The sequence below is a fragment of the Botrytis byssoidea genome (genome assembly GCF_014898295.1).
Source record: "Botrytis byssoidea strain MUCL 94 chromosome Unknown BBYS_020, whole genome shotgun sequence".
Lineage (NCBI taxonomy): Eukaryota > Fungi > Ascomycota > Leotiomycetes > Helotiales > Sclerotiniaceae > Botrytis > Botrytis byssoidea.
The window spans coordinates 228,142-242,714 of NW_024065861.1; the positions used below are offsets into that span (position 1 = coordinate 228,142).

General features: G+C 41.7%; 6 protein-coding genes across 6 annotated transcripts; 2 read left to right on the top strand and 4 right to left on the bottom strand.

Moving 5' to 3' along the window:
- Positions 1-628: 628 nt before the first annotated feature.
- On the bottom strand, positions 629-2,404 carry EAE97_009015 (uncharacterized protein; the record flags this gene model as incomplete). Its single annotated transcript, XM_038879530.1, has 1 exon — positions 629-2,404. The coding sequence occupies one exon, from the start codon at positions 2,402-2,404 to the stop codon at positions 629-631; it is 1,776 nt and encodes a 591-aa protein (XP_038729543.1).
- Positions 2,405-2,796: 392 nt separating this feature from the next.
- On the bottom strand, positions 2,797-4,503 carry EAE97_009016 (uncharacterized protein; the record flags this gene model as incomplete). Its single annotated transcript, XM_038879531.1, has 3 exons — positions 2,797-3,115; positions 3,175-4,165; positions 4,224-4,503. The coding sequence occupies 3 exons, from the start codon at positions 4,501-4,503 to the stop codon at positions 2,797-2,799; spliced, it is 1,590 nt and encodes a 529-aa protein (XP_038729544.1).
- A 1,467-nt stretch (positions 4,504-5,970) lies between these two features.
- EAE97_009017 (uncharacterized protein) lies at positions 5,971-6,894 on the bottom strand (the record flags this gene model as incomplete). Its single annotated transcript, XM_038879532.1, has 1 exon — positions 5,971-6,894. The coding sequence occupies one exon, from the start codon at positions 6,892-6,894 to the stop codon at positions 5,971-5,973; it is 924 nt and encodes a 307-aa protein (XP_038729545.1).
- Positions 6,895-7,248: 354 nt separating this feature from the next.
- EAE97_009018 (uncharacterized protein) lies at positions 7,249-8,049 on the bottom strand (the record flags this gene model as incomplete). The annotated part of the gene is made up of 1 exon (XM_038879533.1): positions 7,249-8,049. The coding sequence occupies one exon, from the start codon at positions 8,047-8,049 to the stop codon at positions 7,249-7,251; it is 801 nt and encodes a 266-aa protein (XP_038729546.1).
- Positions 8,050-10,350: 2,301 nt separating this feature from the next.
- On the top strand, positions 10,351-12,029 carry EAE97_009019 (uncharacterized protein; the record flags this gene model as incomplete). The annotated part of the gene is made up of 2 exons (XM_038879534.1): positions 10,351-10,911; positions 10,962-12,029. 2 exons carry the CDS (start codon positions 10,351-10,353, stop codon positions 12,027-12,029), a joined length of 1,629 nt encoding a protein of 542 aa, XP_038729547.1.
- A 953-nt stretch (positions 12,030-12,982) lies between these two features.
- Positions 12,983-13,975, top strand: EAE97_009020 (uncharacterized protein; the record flags this gene model as incomplete). The annotated part of the gene is made up of 1 exon (XM_038879535.1): positions 12,983-13,975. One exon carries the CDS (start codon positions 12,983-12,985, stop codon positions 13,973-13,975), a length of 993 nt encoding a protein of 330 aa, XP_038729548.1.
- Positions 13,976-14,573: the final 598 nt, after the last annotated feature.

A 14,573-nucleotide genomic window follows, 5' to 3' on the forward strand; every position in this document is an offset into this window, starting at 1 on the left:
AGACAAATAAAATCTTTCGTTGATCAAAACCTGATGGAATGGTGTGATTTCCCAAGAGAAAGCAGTGAATACGCGAGATTCTAGAGTGAATTTTTGGGGGACTTGTATGATCAGACTTTGTCCGGATTTGTAAGAGCTAACAACTTCAACTCCAACTTCAAGAACTTTTACTCTCAAAGAGCCTTGAGAGGGTGAATCTGGGTGCTTGTATTGACATACTAGATTTGAAACTTGAAATCTAAAACAAAGAACTTACAATAGATACCTTGAAGTGAAAAGCTGTTTTTCGAGGACCCTTGTGTAAATTTCAAAACCGTAAGGCATACCAAGGTAAGATCAATCTCAGTGAGCTCCTCATTTGGATTGATTGTACCTATTCACTCTAGTCTTGAAGTCACCATTGACATACACGTGCTAATGTATTCAATTCTCCCAAACCAGGAACTAAAGCTCATTCCCAATTCCATTTTCCTGCTGAATAATCCACGTGTACATACACTAATGTATCTGAGGTCGCAGAATCGACATGTCAGAGCTGTATCACGCGGACACGTATCCTCGAATCCTGAGAAGTCCCCAGCCAACGCCACCCACAAACCAGTTCCCACCCTCAATCGAAATCTTCACATCAACTATTATATATCGAAAAGTCCTCACTCATCAGCGCATCCGGGAACGTTGGGTCCAACAATGCATCCCAATTGATATCGACCTGCCTTTCTACTTCCGGTCCATGCTGTCCATCCGCGTTCTCCAAGAATCCCAAGTCCCTCTTCTTCTTCGCCATACTGTCTCTGAGCAAAACTTTTGCAGTGTCGAACGCTTCGTGTGCTAAATGCGTATCTACTATCCTTACGATGTTCTCAAATATATTTAGGACCCACGAAACGTTTGACAAACTTTCCGAGGTATCGATAGCGAGAAGGACACAAAAGTATTGGAAGGTAGTTGAGAGGATATTCCACCAAGGATGACCATTACGGGCGAATGTATCTGCTGCTTCGGCGCCTTTGTTTCCTATATCTATGATAGCTTGGATTGCTTCTTTCTCCAGTCCTTGTTTCATAAGCCTTAACCTTCTATAGAAACAAAAACATACATCTGCTTTGGAGAGTGAAAGAAATGGATGTACGTCTGGAATCTGTGCCAATTCTTTCAAGCCGTTTATGAGTTCCTCTTTATGTGTTATGGAACTGACGACCATATTATCGCGAGGTATCAGTTGAGCAATCTTGATATGAAAAATCGTACTGTCGCCCATAGTATCCTTCACTGGCTTGCATGTTATACTGTTGAGAATTACTGCAGATCTTCCATATTCATACGAGATAATCGTATGAACAGACCAAGCCATCCAGAAAGTTTTTCTGGCTCTTTCTATTTCTGCTTGATCCATCCGCCTTGCTTGAGTGTCTCCTTCCGTGGTCAATAGTACCGAGTGAACTTCTTGGTGTAAACCTGTAGCTTCAGCTAAATGTAAAGTGACACAGCTAGCAAGCCACGAAACATGAGGTCTGGTAGTTGATCGAAGATACAGAGTCCGTAGAATCCATGCATTTATTTGATCAATTGAAGGATGGCGACTAAATGTTGGATCCTCCAGCACCGTTTTTACATGCTGCACAATTTCCAATTCCCGAGGATGACCATGTCGGAATGCAAAAAATGATCCCAAAGCTACCACCCCACCAACGACAGCACCAAATGTCAAATCTCTTCCATGGTTAGTCCAATAATCATTGCACCGTTTCATAAAATACGGCCAATCTAGGAATCCAAATGGTCCATGAACTGTTACCGCATATATGTCGGAAAGCCGCTTAAATTCATCAAAAGAAACCAATTGAGTTAGATTGGTATGGGCAGATGCAGCTTCTTCAGCTCTGATTCCACAATTCCAAGCAAAAGAATGAAGAGGTGGTGGATTTGCCGATTGAAATTCAACACCAAGACTTCTGGGGAAAGCGACTGCAGAATGCTGACTCATATATCGTGATCTCAAAGGATCAAGAATACCGCGATCAACAACATCCTGTGATGATGTAGATGGAGATTGAGGATTTGTTATACTCCGACGTCTAGGTGTATGATTTGTTGTCGATGGCGAAAAGTCATGCCTCATTTCATTATGACCAGGGAGAATTGTCCGTATAGGTGAAAGATTGGGATTTGGCGGATTATGTTCATCGGAGTATCGGCAATTGTATCCATATCGAGTGCACATTGAACAGGGAAATTCTACATCACATTTTCTCTTCCGTTGCCGACATGGAAGACAAGCTCTCCTCGCTCGTTGACGTCCATGAATTGGACGATCCGGATTGCTCGATTGCGTCGACGGCAATGGCGCCGATGGTGGTACGCGTGGGGTTTGTATCGATGACCCATTAATTGATTCTGACATTATTTGAGAGCCGATAAATCGCTCTTCAATTTGACTCGTAATGAAGTATATACAAGTTGTATTGAAGCCGACGAATTATTTGATGGATACATTTTGATTCAATATGTGATGATGAAGGAGGAAATTGAGGTTGAATAAAAAGTAACTTTTCTCGTCGGAGTTAGATCTTGGCTAACTGATGTGGGGTTAGTGCTACTCAATTATCAATCCGACTCCACTACCTTGAACATCACCAAAATATTGTCGATAAACAAAGTATCATATGCATTATATCTTCTTATGATTCTTATTCCGTGAAAGAACATGAGCAATCAACTACTCGTCAAGCAACAACAGCTAAAAAAAGAGAAAAACTCTCGGGTATCTTTACAAATCAATCGCTTCATAACAAATCAAGGTTCCTCTATCCGCCCCTCCTCCTTTCTATCCTTGGCTCTCTTCGTCCTCTCCGACAACGAAAACAAAATTGAACAAACCACTCCCAGTCCCGCAAGTCCAATCCCTACATACTGAGCTCCACGATATCCTTTCAAAAGATCTTTTGGGTTCCTTCCGCCGTTATTGATCTGAACTTCTACAGTTCCGGCAATACCTAAACCGATCGAGATTGAGTAATTGACAACAGTGTTGACAAGAGAAGCGGCAAGTCCTTGATGATCTTTATGCATGGAATTGCTCAGGAGAATCGTTGCTGCTGGGAATGACATATCCCTGATTTTATTAGCATTTGTTATCCAATGGTTCGGAGAGAAAATGATGTTTGAACTTACATTCCCCAAGGAGTTACAAGACATGCAACGAATGTTTGTGCCCAATATGTTTGACTGATAGGGACCGTGGCCATCAGAATTGATCCAATGAGAAAACCAGTCATAGCAATCATCATCACAGTACTGGCTGGGACTTTGCTCAGAATCTTTCCTGTTGTCAATGATGCACAAAGTCCACTAATAGTCGTAGGCGAGACCATTGCTGATGCGAGAAGTGGACTTATTCCCCTAACTTCCTCCAATAATTGCCAGAAGTAAAAGATCCAGATTCCAAAACTAGCCCATCCACCTGCAATACATGCAAGTGTATAACCAGTGTGAGAATTCAACGCACCAAAGGGTACCAATGGGTAGAGCGCACGAGATTCGATAAATGCGAAAAGTCCGAGCACAAGAGCCCCAATGATGAGAATAACATAGACATAGACGGTAGTCCAACCAATTACTGGCCCTTGATTCCAAGAAAAGTTAACCAGAACTAATCCTGCAACTCCAGTCAAGGCTCCAAGACCATCAGCTCGCTTGAACATGCTAACTGAACGATCAAATTGCGGAGGTGGTGTGTGAGGAATGACAATTATGCCCACTACAGCGAGTAGGACGCATACCATAGCAGTAACCCAGTAAGCCCAAGGCCACCAGACAAATTCCGCAAATATACTTGAGAAAGTGGCACCAAGAGTAAAGCCTGTTGGAGCTGTGGCACCGAAAAGACTAAAAATCATCTCCTTCTTTCTTCCTGGCTCGTAGATACGAGCAAGTATTGCTAACGCATTCGGCAAAAGAAAAGCCGGTCCAATTCCTTGGAGGGCACGAGCAACATCGAAAAAGATTGCATCCGAGTAAGCGCTAAATCCAGCTAGAAGTGACCAGAGTGCGAACCAAAAGAAGCCGCTTATAAAGAGCAATTTGTGGCCATAGAGATCACCTAGACGTCCCGCAATAAGAATGAATGTACCGACCGTCAGTGAGTATGCGGCCGCAAACCAACCTTTACCACGAAATGTTAGTTACGATCCAGATATCAAACGGAACATAGAGAAGCATACTCAGCTGTCCAGGATTCGTAACTCCAAAACTCGATCCAATGATATGTAACGGAGCAATAGCTTGACCCAATGCGGCTTGCGTCATAAGTTGAGCCATATATATTATTGCGATGAAAGTATACTCTCGAGGGCGAGAATTGAAATGTTCGATTTTACTTTGAATAGGAACGAGAGTGTTCGGATGGGCGTACTCGGGTCTCGACTTTGTCTTCTCGATATTGAGAGACTCGTGACCTGCCATCATCTCGGAAGAGGAAGACGGTGATAATAGAGTTTCCATAGCAAATTTCCAGGTAGCTGTAAAAATAGCAAGAAAATCAGTACCGGGAATTATCTTTTGATCCGAATCAGATGTCTTGAATATTCGAACTTCGGCCGCCCTTTCCTTTTTGTTCACGCGGTAAATGAAGAAGTCCAAAGTTATCAAAAAGTCGTACGTCCCGGTTATCTATATTCCGTCGGTGATGTGACGCAACCCGAGTAATAAGCAAATGGGGTCGGGATAACAGCGGAACAGAAACTGTTCTGCAGCGGAGATAGTCATTCCGCCGCAATTAGATGCTTAAGGTTTGAACTTTGCATATGTAAAGTGTTCTTATGCTTACGAATGTAGACATATTGATATCCAATATTGAGACATGACATGCTGGCCCTAACTCGGGTTAGAAACTTTTAGAACAATTCTAGAGCAATTGACCGAGAAGGATTGATCAGATAAAGAATAAATTGTCAGGTTGTCATAATCAAAAATCAGCAATTATCAAAGTTCGGTTGAGTTTTGAGTGGATCAAATGAGGACTATTTATGGGGTCTTGGTGGACTCACCAATTAGGTTTTCTATCTTGTTGCGTAAGGATAATGATTTGAGGGTGGTATTCCGCAACATCCGATCCGCATAGAATTGGCACTATTCCGCAATATCTCCGGTCTGTCCAAGAAGTCAAAAAAAAAGAGAAAGGGAGCGCTATAGATATGAGGTGAAGATCTTGAGAAAAGATTGGGAGATGGAATAGTCTTTGAAATTTGGTCGGACCCAATAAAGGAGTTCAGCAGAACGAAAATAACGAGAAACGAAAATGATACTTCTTTACACAAATTATACATCAAATCATCTCATGAATGATTTGAAAGAAGGTTAGAATAGAAAACGTTCTTAAGCTTATGATCGATATTGATAGAAACCTTGCCATAACCGGCTTATCGTTTTATATAATCATTCTATCAAAAGGACTTTGGATTTGGCGAGTTTGATGTTCCGATTCCTTCGTTTCAATAGAGGGGAAACACAAATTTTACGCATACTATATTTTAAGTTCTCCTCATCTCTTCTCCTCCAGCGGAGATGCGCTTCACCTAGCCTCACTCGCTTATTTTCCTTTCATTCGCGCCTCAGTTGCCATCCTCATACCCATCACCTATCAAATGGCCAGCTTCCCCATAAAAGTCACGCGAGATTCCTACGTGAGTAGGCGATTTTCTGAAAACAGATAGGATTGATTTAGGTCAAGAACTTAGTGATCTCTATAAAACTCTACCCGAACTGGGCTGCTATATTTTCGACTGAGGCCGCGAAACTGTAACGAAAGTATGGAACTTTTGGAACAAAACAACTTCGAGATAAATTATGAGAATCTACATCAAAATGAACTATATCGTTTTCTCCGTCCAGGTCAATCAACTTTCTCTCCCACCGACATGGTTCTCGTCCCCATCCCTTGTCCCATCATTCAATAAGCCTTTGTGAAAATTAAATTGATGCCGAGCCAGCATAAACCCAAAGTACCCCATCCCAATTAGCCATACCCAGAGCGCCAGAAGTATTGACATCGGGCCACCACCGAATGCCAGGGATCCAATTGCCATTCTTGTCACATTCTTTTACTCTGACAAGAAAGTCATCTCTCGATTTCCGCATTACAATCATGGTGCCCCCTGATGAAATTCCCACTTGAGGAGCAGAATCCAAGTTGCCTCCAAGATCATGGAAACCATTCCACGAACTACCATTGTACTTGGAGGTATAAAGTCTATGTTGGCCATAATTACTTATGAAACAGTATATAGCTCCATTGAAAACCTCTATGGCTGGTGGTTTGGTTGTTGAAATGGAGGAAGAGATACGTAATGTATTTGACCAAGTAGTACCGTTGGTAGATTGATTCCAGTGCACATGATTGTCTGTTCCTCGATGCACGCTGACAAGTCTGCCTTGGTATCCACAAAGAGCTGGGCCATCATTTGTCAAGGCGCCATTTCCTCCTGCGTCGGCGGGACTGGTCCAGCTGCTCCCATTGCTAGTAGATATGCAATATAGTTTATTACTCGGGTGATGACGATATAAGCAATACAAACGATCGTTGAATGTGGCAACTGCAGGTCGAGATGCTGATTTGATTGTACCATTGGATATAGGAATAGGCGACGACCATCTTCTGTTTTGGCTGTCGTACTTAGTCCAATGATAAATGCCGTTTAATTCTCGGAAGACATCACATAACTCATTGTTAAAGTTTGCCAATGAGATACCATCTAAGCCTCTGCCGGCGATTATTAAAGCCGTTCTATAACACCTATCAGAATATTTCCACCCTGTTAAAACATTATTTAAACAAGGAATCCCTAAACACTTGATCCATAGTTCATACTTTCCTTGGTTACCTTCATTAAACATGAATAATAATTCGCCATTGGGTTGTTTACTTTAAGTAGATAATGTTAATCTTGTGAAAGTGATTTCACATTGGAATACCAAGTTGTTATTATTTATCAGTTATTCAAGGAGATCTGTAATAAGTAACCCATATAGTGCGATTAGTGTAAGAATCGCTACAGCCTTTTCTATTGATCTATATTCGTCTCCCCAATTGTCAGTCTCATTTGCCCTAACAACTGTATCAATAGAAAACTTCGAAATATCTTTTAAAGTCTACACCAGTTCGTTATAGAAGCTACTACCACTATCATCCGCCTCCTAGCACTCAATGCGCCCTGCAAAATGATCTTGGACAGCGCCTTGAAAGTAAGTCTAGCCCACTTGTTGTACATCTCCACTCTCAACGGAGCCGTGTTCACCGGTTTTGAAATTTCGCTCATCGGGAACATCCGATCCAGATGCAACGGCCCAATAGATCTCGTTTCTGGGGCCAAACGCGATATCCTTTTGTTGATGGTGACATTTGAACCGCTGCAAAGTCATTTTGTATTCGCTCACAGTATTCAAGGTAGCACTCGAGTTGGGACTGATCGAAGTTGTGCTGCTTTGCTCCTCCTCACTATCTTGAATTGGCTTGCTATCCTCCTCCTCAATCTCTGGGGCAATTAACACAATAAATCCATTTCCTGCTTCAGTAAATGCTTCTATATACTCAGTGCTGTCAATGTACTCCTTATCAATTATTGTAATATCTATAATTTTGTTCTTGGGTATGGTGAGAAAGTCGCTCGCCATTGCTTTTGCGTCAGCAACCATATTAGTATTAGTATATACTGTATCCGCACTTATACTGAGAGCTGCGCTAGAGAAAATAGTGTTACTCAAAGTACCTTTGCCAGTTTGGTCTTTAGTCTCGGTATACATTTTTCCGTATTCAGTAACTTCCTGGTTAGTTGCAAATATCTTTAGCATCCCAATTAAGCAAGCTTCCAAGGGAAAGAGTTCCGCTCCATTTGTATCACGAGAGGCAGTATAAAGAACTGCAGCAAACATTGGGTTTGGGAGGGTGGAAGCTACTCGATTGCTTCTTCTGGAAGTTCGGTTTGGAATTTGACCACAGAGTCGAGCGTGCAATTTCGCGGCGCGCTCTTCAGGTGTCGTCAATTTTCCCATGATGATTTACTGAAAAGCTATCTGGTACATTAAATTATCAGTACTGGTAATAAAAATGAGTTTGAGGAATTTACCGATAGTAGTTGGAAAATGAAAATTTAAATATCTAAGAAGAGATCTTGTAAGTTACTGAATCTCAATGAGAAAAATGATTCTAAGATGGGAGGGAGATTTTTCGATATCACCTTCTGTATTTATGGACTTTCTTCAAAGATGTTATCATAGATAATCTGCAAAAGTTTTCTAGATTAGACATCTTTGTAAGCATTGTTGAGCTGTAAATGGTATGACCAGTGATCTGTGATATCTAATTGATTATATTATCCTGCACAGATTGCTGATTAGTACTAGTAATGAGATTCTCTCACCCCTGACACTGTCTTGACTCGTACAAATGCAGACCAATATGTAATAAAGCCTCTATTAAATATGCGACATCATTATTATGATGGACTTTCATCTTTATTATTGGATAAAAGGAAATTTACGATACCTCAGTATGTATGTTATAAAACAACTTGCTCGACCTGAGTGAATATACATTTCCTCAATTGTATTCTTAAATAATCCAAATCCATTCATCAAAATATGTCTATATCTGTAATTGCTGAATTCATAATATCATTACAGATATTGTTTGATTTGAATAAGAATATGTTAAATCAATCTTTATTCAATTACATCTTCAACAGAAGTTCGACTTGTGTGGTTGAACTCGGAAGCATTCGAAGGACAAGTATTTTACCCCGCACCTGTGCAAGTAATGTGCTGAATGTAAAACGACAAGAACAAACTGAACTATGAATTTCGTAGAAGACAATCGGATATAAATATACAAGGACCCCATGTTTGTCTGGACACTCATTTGAGACGACAAGAGAAGGTGACAAGTTTGAGTGATGCGGACTATATCAGAACATTAGGGGCTCGCCAGTCAGCCATTTGAACTTACTATAGAATTACGAGGCGGGGTTCAAGGAAATAATGAAAAATGTCTTGATATCGAGAACGTGAGAGATGATACAGTACTTATGGTATCGCAGGATCTCCAGTATAACTGAGCAAAGCCCCTGATGGTTCTGCTTATTAGACGGACATCAGACGCAGGAATGAGCGATGATCTAGGGTATAATAAGGATTCTCAAAACTTAGGCGTCACTTGACCTCATCTCTTGATTCACAGCTCCATCTCTTGAGATTTCGACCTCTTACATCGAAAAGTGCCTATACGTTCCACTTTATCATCTTAAAGAATTCGTTAACTGGCGTTGTTGCAGAGACAATACATCCACTTGGACACTCGCCATGAGACTGGCACAGCGGGGTTCACACTTAATTCCTAAGTACTATGGCAACGCTTGCTTGCAGTTCATTATATATTCCCTTACTGTCAGTCTGTTAAGATCGTTATGCAGTCTCACCTTAATATCTTTACATACACTTCATTCTACTCGAAATCAGATGCTCCCACTTGTTAACAAACACTTCCGATGAATATCGAATCAAACACAAACCCCAAAGGACACATATATCCACTCCTATCAAAGCCTTCATACCCCACCATAAAGCTCTCTAGAATAGCATGCCCAGTACCCGTCTCATCGCCCGCAGAATGCGTGCCTTCTAATTCAATACAAATGGGTGCGAATCACCTCCATTGTATCTCTTCACGCAAGGCCACATAGGCTAGAAAAGCCATGCGGATCAGAACAAATCATTGTTGTAACCTAAGTTTCCACCAAGTAGTCAGTAGGAGACTAGTTGTACACATATCAAAATGGCAGTGGTGTATTGATTGGGTGATCGCCGGTGGATGTATGAACGAGAGGACAAGATAAAATCAGATGAAGTGGCTTTCACATATCACATGACCGTAGCTGCGCCACATCGGACTTCATCCCTGATACTATCCGTATTAGGACACGGTCAAAGCAAAGGCAACCTCGGAGTAACATGGTACAGAAATATGGGATGAAGGGGAAGAACGTCTACGAGTAAGATTTTGGGATTTCTTCGTTTTGTTTCATTTCTCTCACTCCACAACCGTTTGGATGATCTCTACCAGTAGTTTTGTCTCATTTATCTGATCTCAGTTACTTCGACTGGATGATTTCGCGTTGTCCCAAGTATTTCTACATCAACTTTCCTTGACCGCCAGTTCCAAGGGTGATTCCACTCTCCATCGCTACTGGTAGTGATAGCGTCAGTACTGTACGTACCTGCATCAGCCGCGTACAGTGGATTCTCAAATTGAATCCCCGGTACGATCTACTGCATTTGCATTGAGATGCACCCCGGATTATGGACTCCTCCTTACCCCATGAGCAAGAAAGCAATCGAGTTCAGAGGGAATCTTCAATCTTTGATCTACCCCAGTATGTAATAAGCTATAATGATGATCATACTTTACGATGGGATCCTCCAGCGGGGTCTAAAGAATTATCTATCGCCCTAAGTTATCATTTCCCACTGGAGAAGGACCTTGGAAGCAAAATGCAAGCTGCCACTAGGAAGTTTCTTCGAAATGAACGACAAAAGACAGCATCGGAGGACTCCAAGATCAATGGAATCTCTGAGACTATGGGTCTCGATGGTTTGCCACTACATTTGAATACAGAAAATCAGGTCACGCGACCAGACGTGAAAGTACCAGATTCATCATCACATGTCAAATCTAAATCATTGGCGTCCCATCGTATTTCGATGCCGGAAAGTAGAACCATTCAATTCTTAACGTGGGATGCCGATATGAAGGAGTTCAGTCCCAAAATAAAGAAGAGACGATACGACAAGGAAGAGCGAGTGAAGGTTGCCGCCAATAGAGGATTTGCATGTGCTAGGCATAGAAGACAGAAGATGAAGGTACTCGAACATCAGTTTCAGTTATCAGACGCCTCACTAACAGTCGCTAGTGTGATCCGGAACGATGTTCAAGGAACAAACAACGGTTGAGTAGTTTAGAAAATATGGCCGCCAAAGTGGAGGCCCAATCGACTCTAGACAAACGACATTCTTCCTTCATTCCAGACCCCGAAACTGCAAGTCAAATAAACTCCACGATAGACACCGAGACACTCACTGTGAACTCATCACCTTCTTTAGATACATCGCCAAGGTGGACAACCTCTTCTTTCGTGGATCCTGCAACGCTCTACAAATTAGAGGGTTTCCACACGAGCGCTCAGTCATTGGATTTTCCTACACCTTCTCTCGAATACAGTTCGAGATCACATGACTCCATCGGGTCAGTGCTATCTACAAGTTCAGATGTGAACTTTCTCGCGGGCTATGACGAGATGAATTTCGATATTCCTAATTACGAGACTTATCATTGGTGGCCACGAAATGAGCAATTTGATCCCGTTGGCTCTACATTCAATGATCTCATGCCAATCGACCAACCCATCGCGATGTCGAATACCTTGCAAATGGAGACATTCCAACTCGAAGATAAACAGTTTCCCACATTCAATCAGCCTTCAATAGAACCTTCAGACCAGCAGCTAGAATGGTCTCAAAATATGAATGTTCCAGAACAAAGTTATATTATAGAGCCCTCCTCTACCCCACTCCGCCCATCTTCAAGTCCGATGGAAAATACGACAACTTTAACAGAAGTAAATCGTCACTGTCAACAAGACCTAATGGAATGGGAATCAGTCCGTCCATCAAGTGTCACTCAAACATATTTCACCAACAACCCAGTGAAACCATTGACAGACGAAGAAAAGAGAACACTCATCAAATGGTGGGGTAGGGATAGATCTTCCGAGCAGCCGGAGAGCATTCGTGGTAGACAGAGTTCACATGAAAGTCAGCCATCTAATGGCGATGTTACCGGAGTTGAGACACAATCTAACATGGGTGTGGGGAAGAAAGCCAGTCTTAGAGAGAAGGTTAAGACTGCCACAGTTCATGTAGCACCGTTTCCCAGGGGTTTGTTTAGAAGTCGATCCGCGGGAAAGGATAAGAAGCCGTAAATTGTGTTTCTTGGTTGTCCGAAATTATACACTCTTTCAAAGTGAGTCAGGTGTTTGTGTTTAGGGATTATTGGATTTAGGGAAAAGTTCTGGTGCTGTGGTGCTTTGCGGATATCCTGTCTTTCCAGATTTTGAATTATTGTTGGAAGTTTCTTTGATCTAGATATAGGGTGTTGATATCAGAGCATCTTTCTTACATCTACTTTCAAAGGGTGTTGTTTTGCATCGTTGTTGCTCACAATTTAGACAGCGGAATTCGAATCAAGTACATTTGACAGTTATTGAATATGTTTCTCCTGAGTGAATTGATTCTTGGTCCTTATCCCGCCTTCTCTGTGTGGGAATATTTTTTATCTTATTCTCGGGGGCACTATAAAACTGAGGTGATACAGTGAGCGCGAAGTTGCTAGTCCACAAAGACGTTTTCAAATCACTAGATCACCTCCCTATGGAAGGCATCTTGGTTTGAACATATCAAACGCCTTCTTTTTTACGATGAAGATAACTCGAGCTGTCTTCTTTTATTCAACTCCCAAAATATGTCGTTCTGCCATTTTTTCGTATTCTTTTGTGCAATTTTTCCAGTACAAATGAACCGGACAAGATATCATAGAATGTTCTTAATCCTCTCAAATCTTTTTCTTCGCTCTTCTCTCGGAACTAAGAACGAAACAGGGATAAGGAATTAGTAAGTACCAAGCAATAGCACCCAGTCATTATGAGCCGTAACAAGCTCTTACTAGAAGCTAGCGTTTAACTGACTCGGGTACTAATCATATGGTACAGTTGTTGAGATGTTTTTAGCACATCGCTTGTTCATGTTTGTACAGCTTCATTTTAAAATCTAACTATTTAAAACTCTACTCGGTCATTACTCGACATTATATTCACTAATTTTCCTTTTTTCTCAAATAACATTCGCAACCTATTCTCAAATCTAGAAACATTCCAGTATGGCAAACGCAGCTCCTTCCGTCATAGGGTTCGTTCATGGGTCAAAGAACTTGTTTCCACCCAAATCCATGAAAGAGACCAGAAAAATGATCGAAGAACTGTGTATCGACATTAATTTCGGCCACAAGGTCGAAGAGTTGGATAAGTTCGTCGGTGGCAACAATACCGCCATTTTATTCACCTGTACTCCTCTCAAAGCAACGACTGAAGATGAACGAATCTACTGCGTGTTACGTACTTCCCTAGACAATCATCTTAGAGGAAACCCTCCTGTCGATGTCTGTATGAAGTCGGAAGTAGCCACCACTCATTACTTCCGCCACAAGAGGAATTTACCAATTCCACTCGTTCTAGCATGGGACTGTACCTATCATAATAGCATCAAATGTCCATATTCTCTTTTAGAACAAGTCAAAGGAGAAACACTGGAATATCAGTATTTCAAGCTGAATTATGGTTTGCAAAACAACACTCCCCGCGACGCCCGCGTGGAACGTCGATGCTTATACGCGAGATGCGTTGCAGATTTTGTGGCTGCGATGGACCAAACTGAACTTCCGGGATATGGATTCTTCGTCGCTCCGGCCAAGATGCCACAAAAGGGTAGCAAAGTAGAAGTCTATTTCCAGCTAAGTCGAGATTCCATCGATGGTATTAGGATTCCCTCGGAGCTTAATTTTCCTAATTGGGTCAACAATAATCTGAATGCTCAGATGCAGAGAGCTTCTGATATTTTTCTCAAGGTGCCGCTAGTAGAAGTTTGGAAGATTCAAAAACTCAGACAGATAGGCTCGCAGATGGCAGAAAAGGGGTTGTTGACAGACCAACCGGCCGTATTATGGCACGCAGACTTCTACCCAAGGAATATCTTGGTCAAGAGTCCTAAGGGTCGTGCAATACTCACTGGAGTTATAGATTGGGATGAAGCCAGGGCAGTAAGTCATTTTTCTCACTCACATATATCCCAACCTCTTCTTGAGATTTTAGACTAACGTTCTCATCGTTTCCTCGCATCGTCACCAGAAAATCTCCCAGCTGGCTCTGGTCTATGACCGAGAGCCCGCTATCACCAGAAGAAAGAGGCACGATTGCGGATGCTTTCTACGGTCAGATGGAAATACTGCGTCCAGGATATAAAGACGATGCGTGTCTGCCAATTAGAAAAGCAGTTAGAGCTCTCTGCATGTATGCGGTCTTTGGGGTAAATTTTAAACATTACCTTGAGTTGTCTTTTGATGGTTTGGTAGGGTACTGGGAGGACTTTATGAGAAATGGTTGAGAATTTTGAGAGGTTTGGGGTGTCATTACGGTTATTTTGGTATGGAATTTTTAAGAGAGGTTGAATTTGGTGGAGAGCAGACAATTTTCAAGTATGGGAATAGGCCATGGAGCTGCGGCGAGTTTAGTATATCCCTCATACAGATGAGATAAATTTCTTTTATGATATTTTTGATCTTGAGGTCTTTCTCTTCTTCAATATATCAATTAGTATGAGTAGTGCAGACAAAACATGTTATTTAAGTAATTCCTGTGAGCATACATATCTCTCCACGATCTAGCATTCCTGATTTAAGATTCTATCTTCCCCAT